The 21,830-nt window shown below is 43.7% G+C and overlaps 1 protein-coding gene across 1 annotated transcript; it reads left to right on the forward strand.

Moving 5' to 3' along the window:
* The first annotated feature begins 390 nt into the window (after positions 1–390).
* Positions 391–21,601, forward strand: KIFC1 (kinesin family member C1). Its single transcript, XM_006860553.1, has 12 exons — positions 391–416; positions 680–773; positions 11,357–11,470; positions 11,577–11,679; positions 12,330–12,383; positions 12,508–12,558; positions 12,746–13,146; positions 13,852–14,631; positions 15,411–15,701; positions 15,805–15,878; positions 16,018–16,093; positions 21,557–21,601. Exons 1-12 carry the CDS (start codon positions 391–393, stop codon positions 21,599–21,601), a joined length of 2,109 nt encoding a protein of 702 aa, XP_006860615.1.
* The last annotated feature ends 229 nt before the right edge of the window (positions 21,602–21,830 follow it).

Below are 21,830 nucleotides of genomic sequence, written 5' to 3' on the forward strand. Positions count from 1 at the left end.
TTGTGGTTGGCAGTACAATCATACTTAAAGTCCCTAAATTTGGTGTGGAATGCCAAAATGGGGAATGAGTAGAACCTCCACCCTCCCGTTCGCGTACAGGTTCTAGCCCTCACTTCCGGGACCAGTTCAACTTGCTGGGTGCCCATCATATTTGATCCCGACAAACTTCGAGCCAGTCCAGGCTAACGAGTGCACTCCCTATCGCAATCGCTAGCAGGAGCTTTTGCAGATCCTCTCCTGGCACAAGTACCTGTAAGCACGCTCAGTCTCCCCGCTCCACCCACTTTTTCCCCACCCAGGCCAGTTCCGTTCGTGCGGCGTCTTTAACGCATTTCTGACGTACAGGGGCGGTTGGGAGCTGAGCGGAAGTCGAGCGTGATTCGTGCGTGAATGGCAGTGGGACGAGAGAAGGAAAAGTGAGCCTGAGAGTGTGACTGTCTAGCTACCTCCTGGACGCCACTAAAACCGGAAGGAAGAGGTGCCCGCCCGGCGAGGTGTGTCCTCAGCAGGCGGAGGGCGCTGCGATTGGTCCCCAGCTGTGGCGACGTTGTTGATTGGCCTCTGCGTGTGGACCCTGGTGAGGATGGGAAGCGGCCGTTTGAATTCAAAAGTGGCGGGTTTGGCATCGAACTGGTAGTTGTTGGAAACCGTGGCGCAAATATTCTGTGTCGCGAGCTAGCGAGAAAAATCTGGGTGCCGGGATTCCGGCGGCTTGTCTTCTTCCATTGCACTTCCCTGGCGTGTGTGGGACGGAACTGGACATGGAGCAGCAGGTGAGTAGGAGCTAGCGTGGTTCTCCTGCTCGGGGGCTTGGATCCTTCGCGTCCCCTGCGGAGATGCAGCGAATGTCCTGCTCCACTGGTGGAGAGAGTGGAGATGGTGGGACGCAGCGCCTGGAGGTTAGAGGAGACGTCTGACTGTCCGTGGATCATGGAAGTCCTAACGCCCTTTTTTGCTTGCATGTTTTCAGGATTTCCCATTTCGAATTCTCAAACTTGTCTGACATGTTTCTAACAGCTCCATTCCTCCCCACGATTGTTGTATTAGATTAAGAGGGAGTGTTCTGAGGAAAGTGTGAGGCCAAACCCCTCCTGTTGTTCTTTTCGTGATCTTTGTGTCACTGCTGTTGCTTTAGGATGTAAAAAGGGGACAGAGGTAGAGGGATAGTCTGGTTTGCAGAGATTCCTACCCATGGAGGTGGTTGTGTGGCCCGGGAGGCAGTTCCCATTCATAACGACCCCGTATAGTGTTTCGGAGGCTGTAAATCTTTACCGGAGCATACTTTCTCTCCCGTGGACAGCTGGTATTTTTGAGCTGCCGATCTTGCGCTTAGCAGCTCACTGTAACCACTACACTGCTGGTTGATACTTCTTCATTTATTGGTGCATTCCACAGTTATTTGCAGCCTCCCCTCTCCAGTAGAGAGAGTTGTGGGTGACAACCATGTATAGACTGGCCTTGGGTACAAGAAAAATGCTCCTATCTGAATCCTCCGTTTACTACTATTTCATATTCATATTTCACCCAGAAGAAAGAGTCTCTGTACTCTGGCAACCAAAGAGCAGAGCATGGGATAACTTTTTCAGATTTAGTTATTAAATATTGATGATTTACTGTGTGCCTGGCACGGTTCTAGATGAACAAGACAGAAATCCCTGTGATCACAGAATTGACATTCTGTGGAGAGATGAGCAATAATTATCTTAAGTAAGTTGTGTGTAACTATTAGGGGTAGTATGTTTTATGGAGAAAAGAAATGAACACATGAGCAGGTTTAAGGATGGAGGATGGCAGCCCATTTGACAGGATGGAATGCTAAATAGGATGATCATAGTAAGCCCCATTGAGGAGATCAGATTCGAGTAAGGACTTGAAGGAGGTGAGAGAGCTAGGCAAGAAAGAGGATATTGAGGGAAAACATTTTAGCTAGAGGGAATTTACTAGAGCCCTAAAGTGTTGTGTAGCAAGAATGAACAGGGGGAAAAGTTGGAAAGGAAGTCAGGTAGCATGGAATGGGGTTACTGATCATGTTGCTTCTTTTGGGGACCATTGTAAGGACTTTTAACTACAAGTGAGAGGGAGTGTCATTGGGTAGTTTTAAGCTAGGAGAGACATGATCTGTTTCACATTTTGAGATGATCACTCTGCTGCAGTGAGATTGGGCTGTGATAGAGAGCAGGGATAGAAACAAAGAATGAATGTGGCAGGAATTTTCAGCCTGGCACTGTTGATATTTTGCTTTGGGGACTGTCCTTTGTGTTGTAGGATATTTGGCAGTACCCCTATTCTCTACCTATTAAAAATGTCTTCAGATATTGTCAAATGTCCCCTGGAAGAAGTGTGTAAAATTGGTCTTGGTAGAGAACCAATGAAGTACAATAACCTGGGTTGGAGATGATGGTGAGTTAGATTAGTGGAAATAATATACCTGATGTACCTTTTTTCACTTTTTAATTCATTCATTTATTTACCCATTCGTTAAAAAAATACTTGTTTAATGCATGCTTTATGTCAGGTAGAGTATGTAGTCTTACTCTAGAGGTGTACACAGCAAGAGTCATCCCCTAAAATTAATATATTGGGCTCAATGGAATAGTAGATTGAGTCCTGGTGTGACCCTGTAGGATAAGCACCGAACAACTAACTGAAAGGTCAGTTGTTCAAACCCATCAACTGCTCCTCAGAAACTATATACTGCTGGTGGTTGTATGCCACCGAGTCAGCTCTGACTCCTAGTGGCCTTGTATAGGGTTTCTGGGGCGGCAAATTTTGATGGAACCAAAAAGCCTCATCTTTCTCCCACGGAGCAACTGGTAGATTCAAACTGCTGACCTTGAGGTTAGCAGCCCAGCTCTTAATCCACTACCCTACCAGGTCTCCTTTTAGAAACTCTACACAGGGTCACTATGATTAGGAACCAACTTGATACACCTTAACAACAACAACATAAAAAATTAAAGGATCCCTGGTGGCTTAATGAGTCAAGTGTTGGGCTGCTAATCACAAGGTTGTCAGTTCTAACTCATCAGGTGTTTTTTTTTTTTTTAATGTTTTATTGTGAATTATGTGATAGTTTACATGGGAGAACATTAGTTTTACATTCATTCTATTATATATTGTTTCATTGCCATGGTTACAGTCCCCTCCATGCATCATCAACCAGCCAAAGGGTATACCCTGAAAGCCTGCCCCACCCCCTTCCCCCCACCCCCTGTCATCAGCACACAGCCCCTCTCCCTCTCTGGATCTAGAGTCCCCAGCCGCTCCATCTCTCCAAGTCATCTTCTCTGCCTCTATCTCAGGCATCACTGCTTCTCTGGGTAGGGTCCCGCTCTCCGCTCTTCTCCCTTGATGGTCCCAGGGACCTCCGCTCCTAGACTGCAAAGTCAATCACTCCCCTCCTTTTGTTACAAACCTCTCTCTACCTTTACATTTCCAGCTCTCACAATCAGTCCTGATAACAATTATTCACTATTGTATCATAAGAGACCTATCCACATCAAGTTTCATCAGCCCTGCCTGTACAGATTGAACATTACTCAGTGGAGATTCTACCTTCCTTCCTCCACACTCTCTGGATCTAGGCTTCCTCTTAAAAGCTTGTAAGCCAGTCACTTCTTGCCTTTGTACCACCCCCCCCAACCCCCCATTTTGGGTAGCCAATGTCCAAGTTGCCCATCCCTGTCTACTCTGTGTATGGAGAGGGTGGGAATGACCCTCACTGTAAAAATGTGTTCCCTCTTTTGATCTACTGCATCCGTAGGTGTAGGTCAAGTTCATCAAAGTGTATCAGATTACTCTTTTTTTCTGCTTTCTTCTTCCATTTGTGCTCTGATCATCCAGTCATTGAAGCCAGGTCAAGTGGGTATTATCTGCAAGTGTGGGTGTTCTTATGCATATGTCCTCTCTTCTTATCAGCTGGACGCTTCACTCTCCACTCTAGTCCTCTGTGGCTATGTCACTGACTCTGGGCCCAAGAGTACCCAAGTCTTGCCACACTGCTGGCCAACCAGGTCTCCATACGGATTCACAGGAGTCTATATTGAACGTTGTAGGACTTAGCTTGCAGCTTCATTGCTGTTTTTCCCTCGCTTCCCTTTATCGGTGACCTTGGTCACCAATCAGAGCATGTATTCCCATTGAGTCTTAGTCTTGGAAGGGGGTTTGCCCTGAGGGGACCTGACCACTTGCCTTGATGTCTCCTGGGCAAGCAACTTGTCTGTTTCTTATAGTAATCATTTGGACTGCTGTTGTTGTTTTGTATTTTTCCTGTAGGTCTTTCTTTCAAGAAGTATCTTCTGTTCTTCTAGCCACACCAGGCTGGTCAGCTTGTCCTTTCAAGTAGAAATTTCCCACCTCAGAAGATTCTGGGTGAGGTTCTGGATTCCACCTATGGCCTTATGTAATTTTTAATGTATAGGCTATAATACCTATAAAGATTTTATTGTGAACTGAGTGATAACCTTACACCATTGTTTCATTGCAATGACTACAATATCCTCTGTGCAACATCATTCAACAGTATTTGCTTCCATTCTCTTTGTTTTTCTGTGTATGTGTGTGTTTTGGGGGTGGGTGTGGGTGTGCAGATCTACACAAGAACACTCAGGAATATATAATAATTTAAACAATGAAAAGACACATTCTACAAGTCTGCCTCTTGGCTGCCAGTACCCAGTCCCTCTCTTTAGATAAGTCTAGGGTCCTCAGTTGCTCCCTCTCTCCATGCCCTCATCTCTGCCTCCATCTCTGGTGTCACTGCTTCTCTGGATAGGGTCCCGCATTCCGCTTGTACTCTTCTCCGTTGGTGGTCCCAGGGTCCTCTGTTTCTAGATGGTAAGATGAAGGTACTCCCTTGTTTTTGTTACAGAACTTCTCCCTTTACAGTTGTGACAGTCCCATGGATTAGTATCGTTTTTATAGAAGGTTGAGTTTATGCTGCTCATTGTGGAAGAGTTGGAGGGTGTTATGTCTACATTTATGTATGAGAGAAAAACAAATGCTGTACTGTGCTCTCTGGAGTTACCTTGAATAAATAAACCTTGAACACATTTGCTGGACCCCACATAAATTCACTTAGTGTTTGACCTTGAAATACTTCAAGAAAAATTTCCTGCCCATAATACATTTGAATAAACTAAATTAAAATGAGCATTCTTTGTGTTCATTTCTGTAGGTAACAACAACAACAAAAAAAACTAAATAAAAATCACCCCCTTTTTCTGATTTTAGCTTTTAATTTGTATAGAAGCCAATGGTTTGGGTGTAACACAGTCTGTGTAAGTATCCCCCCAGTGATGGATATTTCATTTCATCCCTTTTGAATGTGTATTGAGTCCTTCCATGGGACACTTGTCCTAGACCGTCTGGTTTTATGTTGTTGCTGTTGTTAAGTACAGTTGAGTCAGTTCCAACTCATAGCAGCCCTGTATAGACTTTCCCAGAAGAGACTGGTGAGTGTGAACCGTTGACCTTGCAGTTCAAACCGATTTTGCAGTCCAAGTCCAGCACATTAACCCATAGCACCAGAACAAAACAGTTATGTCCTTGTGGCTCTCACATCCTAGTGGACTGACAGTAAATAAATTTTAAAAAACACACGCATGTTTTGACCCAAGAATTAATAGAGGACATCAGGTGTGCGATAGGATAAGCAGTGGGCTGCTAACCGAAAGGTCAGCAATTCAAACCCAACAGCTACTCATCGGAAGCCCTATGTTCTTAAGTGCTGTCCAGTTGGTTCCAACTCATAGTGACCCTGTGTAGGATTCGGAGAAGTGACTGGTGGGTTTGTGGTTAGCAGTCCAATGCTATCCTACAGATTGCTATTAGTTGCAACTGACTCGATGGCACTTAGCAACAGCACCTTTGGATTTTTCCGTTTTCTCTATAACGGTGCTCTACAAACATTGGTGATTATCTCAATTCACCGTCTCAAAATGGACTGTAGCAACTTTTTTAAGCCAGCCTTTATTATTTGCAGGATTGCTCCATATTACTTCTTACAACAGCATATGAATCTATCCTAATCTTAAAAAGTTTAATTAGAACAAAACCAAATCAACCCTTTGTGGTCTTGGTTAATGGGAATATGACAGGCACCTTGGTGTCAATCTGGAATTCATCTCTCTCACTGCCTGCCTCCCAGCAGTTCTTTTTCTTCTTTGTCTTCCTCTTTTTTTTTTTTTAACTTTTTATTGTGAGTTGGATGAAGAATTACCGAGCAGATTAGCTTTCCATTCAACAATCATACACATTTTGTTTCATGTCTTTCATTGTAATCCTTACCCAATTCCTCCTAGAGTTTCCTGTTTCCGTTCCTCCTTTTATTCTAAGCCTTCTGACCTTTGTCCTGGGGTAAATGTTGCCCTTTTGATCGCAGTTGGTTGATTTTCTAAGGTGTGTGTACCTTCCTAGTGTTTTTATTGTAGGTTTTATAAATCTGCCTCTTGTGTGGCTGAAAATTGAGCCAAGGGGTTGTAAATTCATTTCCAAACCTGAAGGTAACTAAGAGCCATAGTCTTGCACTTAGGGCAATTTTTGATTTTATATAATTCAACCCTACTTCCTGACCTACCTATTTCTCTCAGATGAATTTCTGTTTAGCCCCTAAACTCCTAGAACAGCCCCTCTAAACTGAGTTCCATGAAAATTAAGCTCTAATGCCCTGTAGTATTCTTTGTCAATTTAGTGAATTAAGTTCTCTCTTAGGCATTTAGAATGGTAGGAGCTGCATATATCTTTGGGAAAATTGAGAAAATAGATAATAGTATTTAATTTCTTGTATAATTCCCACTTAGAAAGATTGCCCTAGAAAGTAAACTCTGGGAAGGTAGAAACTTTGTCTTTACCATTAATGTTTGTTACTCTGTCCTCAGTGCCTACAACGTCTGCTACAGGGCAGGCTGTCAACAAATTTTTGTTGATTGAATGAATGATGCAGTCTCTCTGCCTGTGGTGCTCCTCTTGTTATTGGTATTAGGTGCTGTTGGTTGATTTGGTATCGTGAGTCAGTTCTGACTCATAGTGACCCTGTACAGGGTCTCTGAAGCTGTAACATCTTTACTGGAGCAGAAAGCCTCATCTTTCTCCCGCAGAGCAGCTGGTAGTTTCGAACTGCTGACCTTGAGGTTAGCAGCCCGACTCGTAACCACTACGCTACTAGAACTTGTTTAGGTGCTGAGTTGGCTCCAATTCATAGCAGCCCTCTGAGTATAACAGAATGAAATGTTGCCTGCTCTGTGTCTCAAGCCTCTATTCTACTTCCACTCATTCCTTACACTGTTTACAGTTCAATTTATTATTGTTTTATTGGGATAACAATATATATAAGAAAACTTTGAACAATTCAGCATTTTTTACATGTACAATTTATGTTCATCATGTTGTACAACCATCATCATATCTGTATCCGAATCATTCCATCATTATTAAATGAAACTCAGTGCATCCCTTAAGCAGTGATCCTCATTGTCCTCCTCCCTTCCACCCCTGTTGTTACGTGCTGTTGAGTCAGTTCTGACTCACAGTGACCCAGTAAAGGGTTTCCAAGGAGCAGCTGGTGGGTTTCAACTGCTGACCTTGTGGTTAGCAGTCCCATGCTTATTCTCCAGTGCCACACTGGTAGTTCCACCCTTGGTAGCCACTAATAACATAGTTTACTTTTCAAGACAAATCCAATCATGTCATTCTCCTGATTAAAACACATCCGGGTCCCTCCTGCTTTCAGTAAATTCTAGTCTCCTTATCATGGCTTATTGACTACCACTATCTGTCCCCTTCTGCCTCTATTCTCATCTCCCCATTTTCTGTATACATCCCATGTGTTCAACTGAATAGTTGCTCCTTGCTTTCTACTTGGGTGCTCCTTCATGACCCAAAACCTATTAAGCCAACTCTTTTCACATCCTCAACAATTAATCTAAAAATACCTTTTAAAGGTATTCTCCAACGCTCCCCATCTGAACTGGTGACCCTGATGTACCATAGCATCCATCTCTCCCTCCAGCTCTGCTTCTTTGCTTGCTTATGAATTATTTTTTTTTTATCTCAAAAGAGATTGATTTAATTCACCCAGGGGCCATCAAGGCAAGTGGTCAGATCCCCTTAGAGCAAACTCCCTTCCAAGATTGAGACTCAAGGGGAATACATGAGCAGGCATGTGGTCTGGCTGGTGACCACGTTGGTTACCTATAAAGGGAAGAGGGGGAAAAAAAACAACAATGAAGTTGTGAGCTAAGTCCAACCACACTCAGTAGACCCCTGTGGACCTGAGCGGAGATCTGGATGGCCAGCAATATGGCAAGACCCAGGAACTCCTGGGCCTAGAGGCAGTGGCATGACCACAGAGGACTAGAGTGGAGAGTGAAGTATCCAGCTGATATGAAGTGAGGGGAGATGCACAAGAACACCCATACTTGCAGGTAGTACCCACTTGACCTGGCTTCGATGGATGGATGATCAGAACTCGACTAGAAGAAGAAAGAGGAAAAAAAGTAATCTGATAGAATTTCATGAACTTGATCTGTGGATGTAGTAGCTCAAAAGAGCTTATCATAATCCACACAATTGAAAGCCTTTGTGTAGTCAATGAAGGACAGATAAGCATCTTTCTGGTATTCTTTGCTTTCAGCCAAAATCTCATCAGCTGTTATTAGCAGTGATATCCCTTGTTCCAGTAAAAAATGTTGAAATTGTTAACAATTTCATTTTATTTGAATCCACCATCAACACCCATAGAAATAGCAGTCAAGAAGCCAAATGTGTTGGGCAATCTGCTGCAAAATACCTTTTTAAAGTGTTTAAAAGCAAAGATGTCATTTTGAGAATTAAGCTACCCCTGACCCAAACCGTGGTATTTTCAAGCACCTCATGTGTATGGGATCCCAGTTTGAACGGTAGGGTTGGTTTTTCAAGCTTACCAGCCACTGCTTTACAACACCTAACAACATTATGTTTTTATTGTATGTTTCTCACAGGCCTGATCAGAAACTAGCTAGCTCTCCATGGAATGAAAGCATAAATCCTTGTTGGTGTGGTATTAAAGCCTTAGTCTCTGGAACAGTGCTATGTAGATTTTAGCCCTAGCTCTTTCTTTTACTAACTGATGACCACAGATAATTATTTTATCTTTCAACATCTTCATTCTCTCACTTGCAAAATGGGGCTATACTGATGATGCAACCTTGCATGTTGGAAGGGAAGAGGACTTAAATGATTAGTGATGAAGATCAAAGACCACATACAGCTTTCATTATTGATTGCACCTCAGTGTAAAGAAAACAAAAATCCTTACCACTGGACGGATAAATAACATCATGATAAATGGTGAAAAGATTGAAGTTATCAAAGACTTCATTTTGCTTGGGTCAATCATCAACACTCATGGAAGCAGCTGTTAAGAAATCAAAGGACACATTGCATTGTACAAACCCTTGACAAGACCTCTTCAAAGTGTTCAAGATCAAAGATGTCAGTTTGAGGACTAAGGTGCGCCTGACTCTAGCCATGGCGCCTTACGATAAGCACTGGACCTCAAAGTCTGTTTGAACCGCAGGGTCTGTGGTTCAAACTCGCCAGCTGCTCCTAGGAAATCTTCTAAAGAGCAGCTATGAGTTGGAACTGACTCAACGGCATACATAACAACAACAATATGCATGTGAAAGTTGGACAATGAATAAGGAAGATTATAGAAGAATCTATGCATTTGAATTATGGTACTGAAGAAGAATATTAAAAATACCATGGACTGCCAGAAGAACAAACAAATCTGTGTTGGAAGAAATACAGCCAGAATGTTCCCTAGAAGTCATGCTGTCTCTCATACTTTGGACATGTTAATCAGGAGGGACCAGTCCCTGTATAACAGGGGTGGGGAACATTTTTTTCTGCCAAAATTTTTAATATCACTTGAAAGCCATACAGAATTATCTACTTAAAAATTATACTGCTATGTTTGATCAAACATTAAATTAAGTCACCTCTAATGTGATGGCTGGACTCCTGGTGTGGTGCTGTACTGGACTGCGCACTGGATCAGCACTGGACTGTGAACCATAGGTCAGCAATTCAAACCCACCAGCTGTTCCTTAGAAAGGCTATACAGGGTTGCTATGAGTTGGAACCGACTTGAAGTCACTTAACAACAGCTTGGCAGTGTTAGATCAAATGATTTTGGGGTCCTATATGACCCGCAAACCAGATGCTTTTCACCCCTACTTTAGGGACATCATGCTTGGAAAGTGGAGGATCAGTGAAAAAGAGGAAGACCCTCAATGAGGTGGACTGACACAGTGACAGCAGCAGTTGGAGTCAAACATAACAATTGTGAGGATGGCTCAGGAGCAGACAGTGCTTTGTTCCGTTATGCATTGGGTCACTATGTATCTCACCTATAAAAACAACACATGGGCTGCTATGCCAATTAGGTTCTTTAATACAGGTTGTATTAGTTTCCTGGGGCTACCATAACAAAACACCAAAAACTGGGTGGCTGAAAACAACAAAAATATATTGTCACACAGTTTTGCAGCGTAGCAGTCTACATTTAGGGTGTCTACACGGTCACACTCTCTCAGACGGCTCCAGGGAAGAACCTTTTCGTGACTCTTCCTAGCTTTGCGATTCCTGGCAGTGTTTGGTGTTCTTGGGTGGTGGCAACATAACTCCATATCTGCCTCTGTCTTCATATGGTCATCTTCCCCTGTATCATTTTATAAAGATCCCAGCTATATTGGATAAGGGCTCACCCTGCTCCAGTATGATCTCATGTTGTTATTATTGTTAAGTGCTCTCGAGCCAGTTCTTAGTTATAAAGACCCTGTATAGGGTTTCTGAGGCTATGGAAACAGAAAACCTCATCTTTCTCCCACAAGGCATCTGGTGGGTTTGAACTGCTTACTCAGTGCTTATCCCAAAGAACCATCACACTCCTCCCCTATCTCATGTCATAACTCTAATAATATATTCTAACAAGAATATTTCCAAACAAGGTCACATTCACAGGTATCAGGGATTCGGATTTCAACGTATCTTTCTTAGGACACAATTCAACCTCTAGCACAAGTAAAGCATTGAAAACAGGGCTCAGTAAATGTTAGCTGCTTCTCTCAACCATCTTTAATCTTACTGATCTTCTATTCTCTTATTTCTGATTCTCAGTTGTATCTAAATGTTTGTTTCATTTCTGTCAGTGTTGTTTGGCTGGTATGTACTCTGGGAGTTGAGTCCTAGCTTTTGGCACAAGTGGTACTCAGTTAATGGTGGTGATGTTGAGAATTGAGGCTGGGGCCAAGAGAAGCTCTGAATGTTGGGTTCCTGGATATTGTGTTAAAATAGGTCTCTTTCTTCCAAGCAGAGGCCCCCCTTGTTGGAAGTAAAAGGGAACAAGGCCCCTTCTCGACTGCCTCTTCCAGGAAGCAGGCTTAAGAGGGGGCCTGACCAGATGGAGAATGCGTTGGAGCCTGAAAAGGTGAGCTGGTTCAGAGGGCTGCGGGTACATCTGTATGTGGTTTATGTTTGTAAACATAGCAGGGGGAGGGTCAGTGACTATGGACCCTATTCTTGGCTTTCCACAGAAACGGATACGAGGATTGGGTCCAGTGACCAAAACTGTCATGTCTCACCCCAGAGCACCGCCCTTCACTGCAGTGCCACAGACACAAGGCCTGATGACCGCATGTGAGTGGGGCAGGGATCAAGGGCCTGGAAGGCCAGTGCTCTCCAACTTACTTCATTCTTGTCTTTCAATTTTAGTTTGTTTTGAATAGGTAACACGCTTCCCCTGGTTCAAAATTCAAAAGGCACAAAGTGATAACAGTAAAAAGTAGACCTCTTACCTCCTTTACCCTTTTACTGTGTGTCCTTCCAAGGTTATTCCATAGGTATTCAAGCAAACGTGGACATATTCCCCCATATATATATTTTTTTACACACTGGTAGCATACTTAACACAGGATTCTGCCCCCTTTTTTTTTTTTTTTTTTTTTGCTGACCTTGGTCCAATTATTGGTACAAGTGGCCATTAGGAGCTGGCTAGACTTAGGGGAGGAGTCCTGGTGGGGCATTGTGGATTAATGTACTGGACTGCAACATTAGTTTGAACTGCATGGTCGGCTGGTTAAGTTCACCAGCTGCTCCTTGAAAACTCGATAAAGGGTCATTATGGGTCAGAACCAACTCTACGGCACTTACCAACAACAAGACTTAGGGAAAAAGAGGATTTCATTTCTGATCCTCACAAAAAGCTATAGTCCTGTTCCAGACCTGGCCAGTATACAAGCCATGCTGACAACGACTGTTCTACTTTTCCCTCTCCCATCTCCCAACAGCCCAGAAAGTCCCCAGGACAACAGGAGCCCGGTGTTCTACAGCTGTTGCCACAGGTAATGGGTATGATTTACAAGCTGTGACTCAGAGGGAACATGGAGTTTGTGTGGGGATGGAGAGAAGGAGGTGAAAGGACACTGGTCCTAAATAATTCCCCATGTCAACTCCCTAATTCCCTAGTGCCAAAGAGCAAGAAGCCTGTTGCTGCCGTGCCTGCCCAGAAGCCTGACAGTAGGTGACAAATGTAACTATTGGGTGACAGGCTGGGAAAAGGAGATAGTGAGTATCCAGAAAAATCCATTGGGTCTTTTTCCTATCAGAAGAGGAAGGAGATAGATGTAGTATTAAGCGTGGGGTCCCTAAATGGTAGAAGGACTTTGTCTATCGTCACTCTTTGTCTCTTTCTTTCCCATCTTAGCATCATCTGTTCCTCCCGTGGTGGGAGGGAAGAAACCCCGCAAGCGTCCAGCCTGGGACTTAAAGGGTCAGTTAAGTGACCTAAATGTAGAGCTAAAATGCTACCGTGAGAAAACTCAGACGTTGGACCAGGAGAACCAACATTTGCGGGCCCAGCTCAGAGAAGCCCAGCAACAGGCCAAGACCCTGGGGGAAGAACGCAGGACACTAGAAGAGGAGTTAGCCAAGGTGCAAGCCCAGGCAGAGCAAGGCCAACAGGATCTGGGGACCCTGAGTGCCCGTGTCCTGGAGCTAGAAGAACAGCTGAGCACACAGGAAAGCTTGGTGCGAGAACTCCAGAAAGAACAGTTGGAATTGCACGAAGAACAGAGGGGACTGACTGCCCGGCTAGAGGAGCAAGAGGTAAAGGCTGACTTCTCACCAAATATAACCCTCTTTTCTTGGCAGAAGATGTCTACCTCCCTTCTCTTGGTACCCCACACCTTCTAGGTTCTCCTGCAGTCTCTTTGGTCTCAGAATCCCTGATCACCAGTAGTGTGCCTCTGTCTTCTACCCATCTCTGCCCCAGTGTACTCCTTCGTCTATCTTGCTCCATTGCTCCCTATTTTCAACTCTGTTTTCATAGCTCCCACCTTGGATCTGTTTTTCCTAGTCTGCCATACTGTTCTCTTTCTTTAGACCCCCATCTTTATAAACATAAATTCCCTCTTGCTATGCCCATATGTTTCCTTGGTGAGCACCAACTAGGTTAAATTACTTGCAGTCCCTAAGTGACTGAACTCTCCCTTCTGCACATTATACATATGTGCTTCTCTCTTTCTAGAGTGCTCTCTCCTCCATCCTTCCCTTGGTTCACTTTAGGGTCTCAACTTAGATATATTACCTTCCTTGTGTCCTTCCTTGGATATTCCTGTAACAGTCTTTATCCTTGCATGAGTTCCTCTCCTACTCACTCCCCGCCCCCACCTTTTTATTACAAATCTCCTTTCCTCACCAGACTGTGAGTTCCTTGGAGGTAGGAGCCCTACCTTCACTCCATCTTGGCCTTGTTACTTGCCCTTATTCTTGGTTTTCTCTTACCCTTTCCATCTGTTCTGCACTGAGCAGAGGAGGTTACAGACATCAGAAATGGCTCTGTCAAGCAGCCAGGCCGAGGTGGCATCACTGCGTCAGGAGACTGCAATCCAAGTGGCTTTACTGGCTGAGCGAGGAGAACGTCTTCATGGGCTGGAGATGGAGCGCCGGCGACTACACAATCAACTGCAGGAACTCAAGGGCAACATCCGTGTATTTTGCCGGGTCCGCCCTGTCCTTCCAGGGGAACCTGCCCCACCCACTGGCCTTTTCCTGTTCCCCACTGGCCCTGGTGGGCCTTTAGATCCTCCAACCCGTGTCAGTCTCTCTCGGTCTGATGAACGGCGTGTGACCTTGAATGGGGCACCAGCCCCTTGCACCCGCCATGACTTTTCCTTTGACCGGGTATTCCCACCAGGGAGTGGACAGGAAGAGGTCTTTGAGGAGATTGCCATGCTTGTCCAGTCAGCCCTGGATGGCTACCCAGTGTGCATCTTTGCTTATGGCCAGACAGGCAGTGGCAAGACCTTCACAATGGAGGGTGGCCCTGGGGGAGACCCCCAGGTAGAAGGGCTGATCCCCCGGGCCCTGCGGCACCTCTTCACCATAGCCCAGGAACTGGGTGTCCAGGGCTGGACATACAGCTTCGTGGCAAGCTATGTAGAGATCTACAATGAAACTGTCCGAGATCTCTTGGCCACAGGGGCCCGGAAAGGACAGGGGGTTGAGTGCAAGATTCGCCGGGCTGGACCAGGGAGTGAGGAGCTTACTGTCACCAATGCTCGATATGTTCCTGTCTCCTGTGAAGAAGAGGTAAGGAGCCATGGCCACAGAAACTGGGGACAAAGTGAATGGGAAGGGTGATACAGGTATGTGGAGAAAGTTGAAGGGTGAAGTGGTGAGAGGTAGCTACATTCTGTTTTGACTGATGGGCTAGAGGGTTGTTGTTAAGTGCTATAGAGTCAGTTCTGACCCCAACCCATAGTGACCCTGTATAAGGTTTCTGAGGAAGAATTGGTAGGTTTGAACTGCTGACCTTGCGGTTCAAAGTGACCTTGTGGTCTAGTGCGTTATTCTGCCAGCACCACGCCAGGGCTAGAAGGTAGGTCTGCTTTAACAGAACCAAAGAACAGAGAGGAGTGACATGGCTGCTGAAGCTGGAGGGGCTCTGGCCCCCTGCCTGTTGCATCTCATTTCCTGCTACTTTTCTTGCTCAATTCATTCTGACCTCCAGGTTATTCCTCACTAGTCACACTCCTATCTCAAGGCCTGTGCATCTGCTGCCTCTTTCACCTGGATGCTTCTTCCAGAATGGCTCATTCCCTCACTGCTTTTGAGTTCTTAAGGCAACAAGGCTGTCTCTGATCATTGTGTCTAAAATCATAACACTTATCCCACCCTCAAACCCTCCCTATTCTTGGTTTGTATTACTCTTTAGCATTGTCAGACATATTTTGCATTTCACTTGTTTTTGTTTACTCAATGCTAGAAAGAAAGCTCTGAGAGAGCTGGGATGACTCTAGTTCATTGTCATACCTGACATCACCACACACTGACTTCTGCTTTTTTTCCTTTCTGCTTCTCATCCCCAGGTGGAAGCCCTACTCCATCTGGCCCGCCAGAACCGGGCTGTGGCCTGCACAGCCCAAAATGAGCGGTCATCACGCAGCCACAGTGTGTTCCAGCTGCAGATCACTGGGGAGCACACTGGTCGGGGCCTACAGTGTGGGGCCCCCCTCAGCCTAGTAGACCTGGCTGGAAGCGAGCGACTAGACCCCAACTTATCCCTTGGTGCTGAGGAGCGGGAACGACTTCGGGAAACACAGGCCATTAACAGCAGCCTTTCCACACTGGGGCTGGTCATCATGGCCTTGAGCAACAAGGTGGGAATGTGAAGGAGGAGGCAGGTGGGACGTGAGGATAGGTTGGGTCTGCATATGCTAAACTTTCTATGTCCTAATCGCCTGTCCCCCCTCAACTCTCTAGGAGTCCCATGTGCCATACCGGAACAGCAAGCTCACCTACCTGCTACAGAACTCTCTGGGTGGCAGTGCAAAGATGTGAGTGAAAGGGGCAGGTGGAAGGTGTGGGATAGGAACTGACGTGGGACAGATGTTCAAGGTTGGGAACATGGAGATCTGATCCAGGCTTCACCCAGCCACTAATATTGGGATTTGTCTCCCTTTTGTCTTTCCACAGGCTCATGTTTGTGAATATTTCCCCCCTGGAAGAAAACAGCTCTGAGTCCCTCAACTCTCTGCGGTTTGCCTCTAAGGTGCGATTACCACCAAACCCAAGCTCTTGTCAGGACTCCTCCATTCTGATTCCCTCTGTCCTCTAGGTGGGGAGAGCATGTTCATCCAGAAGGGATTTAGGTTTGCTTCAACCAGGTATTGGGCCATTATCCACTTGGATCCTGTTTTAAATACTGGCTTTTGAGTTTGGAAATTTTAATTAAGTTTTTTAACGGAGGCTATACACACAAGACCTAAAGCCTTGCTGCTACCTCTATCCAACTCATGTGTCCTATTCATTTTTATCATTTTCTTATTTATCCTTCCAATCTTTTTTGGCAAATACAAACTATATACATGGTCTTCTCCTCCTCTTTCTTACATAAAAGATGTCTTTCCCTCCTTCCCTCTCATATATACATATGCTCCTTATTTCTTTTGCTTCAAAATACAACTCCAAGATTACGCCCATCAATATACAGAGTTGATGTGTTCTTTTTAGATCTGCACTGGGTGGATACACCAAAATTTATCCATCAGTTCCCTCTGCTGGACATTTGGATTTATTCCATTCTTTTACTATTACAAACAAAGCCACACTGATTAACCTTGTACATATGTCATTTTGTATTTGTTTAGTTATATCTGTGGGAGATATTCCTAGAAGTGGATTGCTGAATCAGAAGAGTGTGAATTTAGGTTCCAAACTTCATGAGTGTCCACAACTGCTGTTGTTCTTAGGATCCATCAAGTCAGTACTGACTCATAGCGACCCTATGCACAACAGAACGATACACTGCCGAGTCCCGTGCCAACCTCACAATTGTGCCAACCTACATTTGAACCCATTGCTACTGCCACTTTGCTAATCCATCTTGTTGGGGGTCTTCCTCTTTTTCTCCGACCCTCCGTTTTACCAAACATGCTATCTTTCTCCAGGGACTGGTCCCTACTATATGTCTGAAGTATGAGACAAAATCTGGCCATCCAGGCTTCCAAAGAACATTCTGGCTTTACTTCTTCCAACACAGATTTGTTTGTTCTTTTCATAGTCCATAGTACTTTAAATATTCTCCAACACCATAACTAAAAAGCATCAATTCTTCTACAGTCTTCCTTATTCACTGTCCAGCTTTCACATGCATTATGAGGTTATTGAAAATACCATGGCTTGGTTCAGGTGCACGTTAGTCCTCAAGCTGACATCTTTGCTCTTAAACACTTTAAAGACGTCTTGTGTAGCAGATTTGGCTAAAGCAATACGTTGTTTGATTTCCTACCTATTGCTTCCATGAGTGTGGATGGTTGATCCTCCTGGGGCCAACTGCCACATCCAACAATCAGCGATTCTCCAAGACCCGTGTGGAAAGATTAAACCTGAGTAGGGGTGACGGGAGATTAGAAATAAAAGGAAGACCCAAGTGAAATAGGAAAAAGTTAGAACCAGTTAGGACGTAGCATTCTGATGGAGAAACTGCAGCACCGACCATGGCAGCGAGTTTATTATATACACAGCTCAAGGGGAGGTGCTGGAGGCAGGGAGAAAATAATAACATCTTGTGTTTTGATGCATGCAGTAAGCAGGACTTTATCAGAAGAATGTAACTTGTGGTAGCTAGCTGGAACTCTGATTAGGGCAGCTAGAATGTTGTGCAGTCAGAGCCGAAGGATATAAGTAAATACAAGGAAAGACCTTGCAAGTTCCCTGTCCTCTGAGGCAGCCCTGTAAATTCCTCAGGGGCAGGATTTGACTTAAAAGCAGGCCAAGTTTCTGGACAACTGTTCAGTTGCAATCCTTCGGTTAAACTACCCTTAAGTCAGGGACCCTTGGCTCAGCTGCTCCCAACATGATCCTGGGAAAATGAAGCCTTTGACAACTTCAGTCTTTTCTCCATTATATAGATGTTGTTTATTGGTTCAGTGGTGAGGATTTTGTTAGCTTTACGTTGAGATGCATCCCATACCGAAGGTTGTGCTCTTTGATCTTCATCAGTATTTTAAGACCTCTTTGCTTTCAGTAAGCAAGGTTGTATCTACATATCACAGGTTGGTAATGACTCTTCCTTGAATCCTGATACCACGTTTTTCTTCATATAATCCATCTTCTTAGATTATTTGCTTAGCATATAGATTGAATAAGTATGGTGAAAGAATACAACTGTGGCACACACCTTTCTTAATTTTAAACCATTCATTGTTCCCTTGTTCTGTTCAAACAGCTGTCTCTTGGTCTATGTCAGGTTCCTCATGAGCACAATTAAGTGTTCTAGAATACTCATTTGGCAATGTGGTCCTTACTGTGTCATGATCCAATCGAAAGTCTTTGCCTAGTTAATATACCACAGGCTGTGGGTTAATGCACTAGACTGCAAAGTCGGTTTGAATGGTACTTAACAACAACAAAAACAAAACATCTTTCTGGTATTCTGTTTTCAGCCAAGATCCATCTGATGTCAGCAATGATATCCCTCATTCCACATCCTCTTCTGAATCTGGCTTCAATCTCTGAAAGTTCTCTGTCAGTGTATGGTTGCAGCTGTTTTTATATTATCTTCAGCAAAATTTTACTTACATGTTATATTAATGATTTCCACATTCTGTTGGGTTACCTCTTTGGAATGGGCACAAATACGGATTTCTTATGGTCAGTTGGCCAGGTATTGTCTTCCACATTTCTTGGCATAGATGAGTGCCTCCAGTGCCACATCAGTTTGTTGAAAGATTTCAATTTGTATTCCATCAATTCCTGGAGGCTTGTTCTTTGTCAATACATTTGCAATGCATTTTGGACTTCTTTTTTCAGTATCATTGGCTCTTGATCATATGCTACCTCATAGTTGAACATCATAGTTGAACATCACTATTTCTTTTTGATTACAGTGACTCTGTGTATTTCTTCCATCTTCTTTTGATGCTTTCTGCATCATTCAGCATTTACCCTAGTTGTTGTTAGGTGCCATCAAGTCGGTACCGACCCATAGTGACCTTATACATAACAGAACGAAACACTGCCCGGTTCTGGGCCAGTCTCACAATTGTTGCCATGCTTGAACTCATTGATGCTGCCACTCTGCCAATCCATCTCACTGGGGGAGTCTTCCTCTTTTTCTTTGACCCTCCACCTTACCAAACATGATATCCTTCTCCAGGGACTGGTCCCTCCTGTCAAAATGTCTGAAGTAGGAGAGACAAAATCTGGCCATCTTGGCCTCCTCCAAGGAGCACTCTGGCTGTACTTCTTCCAACACAGATCTATTGGTTCTGAAAGTAGCCCATGCTACTTTCAATATTCTCCTCCAAACCATAACTCAAATGTATCAATTCTTCTACGGTCGTCTTTATTCATTGTCCAACTTTCACATGCATATGGGTTATTGAAAATACCATGGCTTGGTATTTTCAATAACCTTAGTCCTCAAGCTGACATCTTTGCTTTTCAACACTTTAAAAAGGTGTTGTGCAGCAGATTTGCCTAATGCAATATGTCGTTTGATTTCTTGACTGCTGCTTCCATGAGTGTTGATGGTTGATCCAAGAAAAATGAAGTCTTTGACAACTTCAATCTTCTCCATTGAAAAGAATGTTGTTTATTGGTCCAGTGGTGAGGATTTCTGTTTTCTTTACATTGAGATGCAATCCATTACCAAAGGCTGTGGTCTTTGATCTTCATCAGTAAGTATTTTAAGTCCTCTTCACTTTCAGCAAGCAAGGTTGTATCATCTGCATATTGCAGGTTATTAATGAGTCTTCCTTCAATCCTGATGCCACATTTTTCTTCATATAACCCAGCCTCTTGGATTATTTGCTCAGCATACAGGTTGAATAAGTATGGTGAAAGACTACAACCCTGTTGCACACCTTTCCTAATTTCAAACCATTCAGGTTCCCATGTTCTGTTCGAACATCTGCCTCTTGGTCCATGTACAGGTTCCTCATGAGCACAGCTAAGTGTTTCTGGACTGGAACCCTTTAATACCACAAGTTGAGCCTTGAGTTTTTCCTTCAGTTCTTTTGGCTTGATAAATGCTAAGCATGTTCTTCCCTTTTGGTTTTCTAACTCCAGGTCTTTGCACATTTCATTATAATATTTGACTTTGTCTTTTCAAGTTGCTATTTGAAATTTTCTGTACAGCTCTTTTACCTCCTCATTTTTTTCCCATTTGCTTAAGCATCTCTACACTGGAGATCAAGTTTCAGAGTCTCTTCAGACTTTTTGGTCTTTTCCTCCTGTCTTGTATTATTTTTTTCTTTTTTGTACTTTTAATGACCTTTTTTTTTTCCTTCTTGTCTTTGGTCTTTAGTGTCTGATGCATCCAATCTATTCTTGAGCTGATCACTAAATTCAGGTGGAATGTGTTCAAAGTCATATTTTGGCTCTCGTGAACTGGTTTTAATTTTCTTCAGCTTCAGCCTAAACTTGCATATGAGCAATTGATGTTCTGTTCCACAATCTGCCCCTGGCCTTGTTTTGTCCGATGATATGGACCTTTTCTACCGTCTCTTTCTACAGATGTAGTCTATTTGTATTCTGTCTGGTGAAGTCCATGTGTGTACAGTCATCTTTTGTGTTGTTTAAAAAAGGTATTTTCAATGAACAAGTCATTGGTCTTGAAAAATTCTGACATGTGATCTCCAGCATTATTTCTATCACCAAGGCCATATTTTCCAACTACTGATCCTTCCTTTTTGTTTCCAATCCAATTGCCAGTAATTATCAGTACATCTTGATTGCATATTTGATCAATGTCAGACTGAAGGAGTTGGTAGAATTCTTCAATTTCATCATCACTGCCTTTAGTGGTTGGTGTATACATTTGAATAATAGTTGTTTTGACTGGTCTTCATTGTAGGCGGATGGACAGTATCCTATCACAGACAGTGTTGTACTTCAAGACAGATTTTGATACGTTCTTTTTGATGATGAATGTAATGCCATTCCTCTTCAATTTGTCATTCCCGGCATAGTAAACCATGTAATTGTCAGATTCAAAATGCCCAATAACAGCCCATTTCAGTTCACTAATGCCTATAATATCGATGTTTATGCATTCCATTTCATTTTTGACAATTACTGATTTTCCCAGATTCATATTTCTTACATTCCATGTTCCGATTATTAATGGATGTTTACAGCTTTTTTTTCTGCATTTTGAGTTGTGCCTCATCAGCAAATTAAGGTCCCTAAGGGTTTACTCCATTTGCATCGTCAAGGTCAGCTCGACTTTGAGGAGGCAATGCTCAAGACACCACTCATCTGTCAGTTTGTCTTTTTGTTGTACTGTGGTACGAATATTTAACAGCTGGTGGCCATCAATTCTTAAGCAGACTTGTGCTCCCTCCCCAATGTCTGTGCTTAGTGGACAGCAGAGAACTAACTAGAACTGGAACCATCCTCAGTTTACCTCCAGAGCCCCTATCTTAGTTTTCTCTGAGGGCAGTCCCTAGCATTGGGGAAAGCTTCTTCTGGTTAATCTGCAGAAGTTTTTTATCCTGTCTGCTTACAGGTGAATCAGTGTGTTATTGGAACTGCCCAGGCCAACAAGAAGTGAACGTGGATCCAGATCCTGTGGGTGTGTTTATCTGTCCATGTGTGCCCAGTTTTGTATCCATGTGTGTTTAGGGGGATATGATTGCTGAGGGATACTTTAGTGTGAGGGGGAAATAAGGAATTCTGTGTACCTGGCCCTGTCAAACAATTAAAAAAATAAATAAAGGTATTATTAGATGATACCCAATGTGAAGTTATTTTTCCTATGTCTAAAGATGGAAACGGAATCT

The sequence above is a fragment of the Chrysochloris asiatica genome, unplaced genomic scaffold (assembly GCF_000296735.1).
Source record: "Chrysochloris asiatica unplaced genomic scaffold, ChrAsi1.0 scaffold00038, whole genome shotgun sequence".
NCBI lineage: Eukaryota > Metazoa > Chordata > Mammalia > Afrosoricida > Chrysochloridae > Chrysochloris > Chrysochloris asiatica.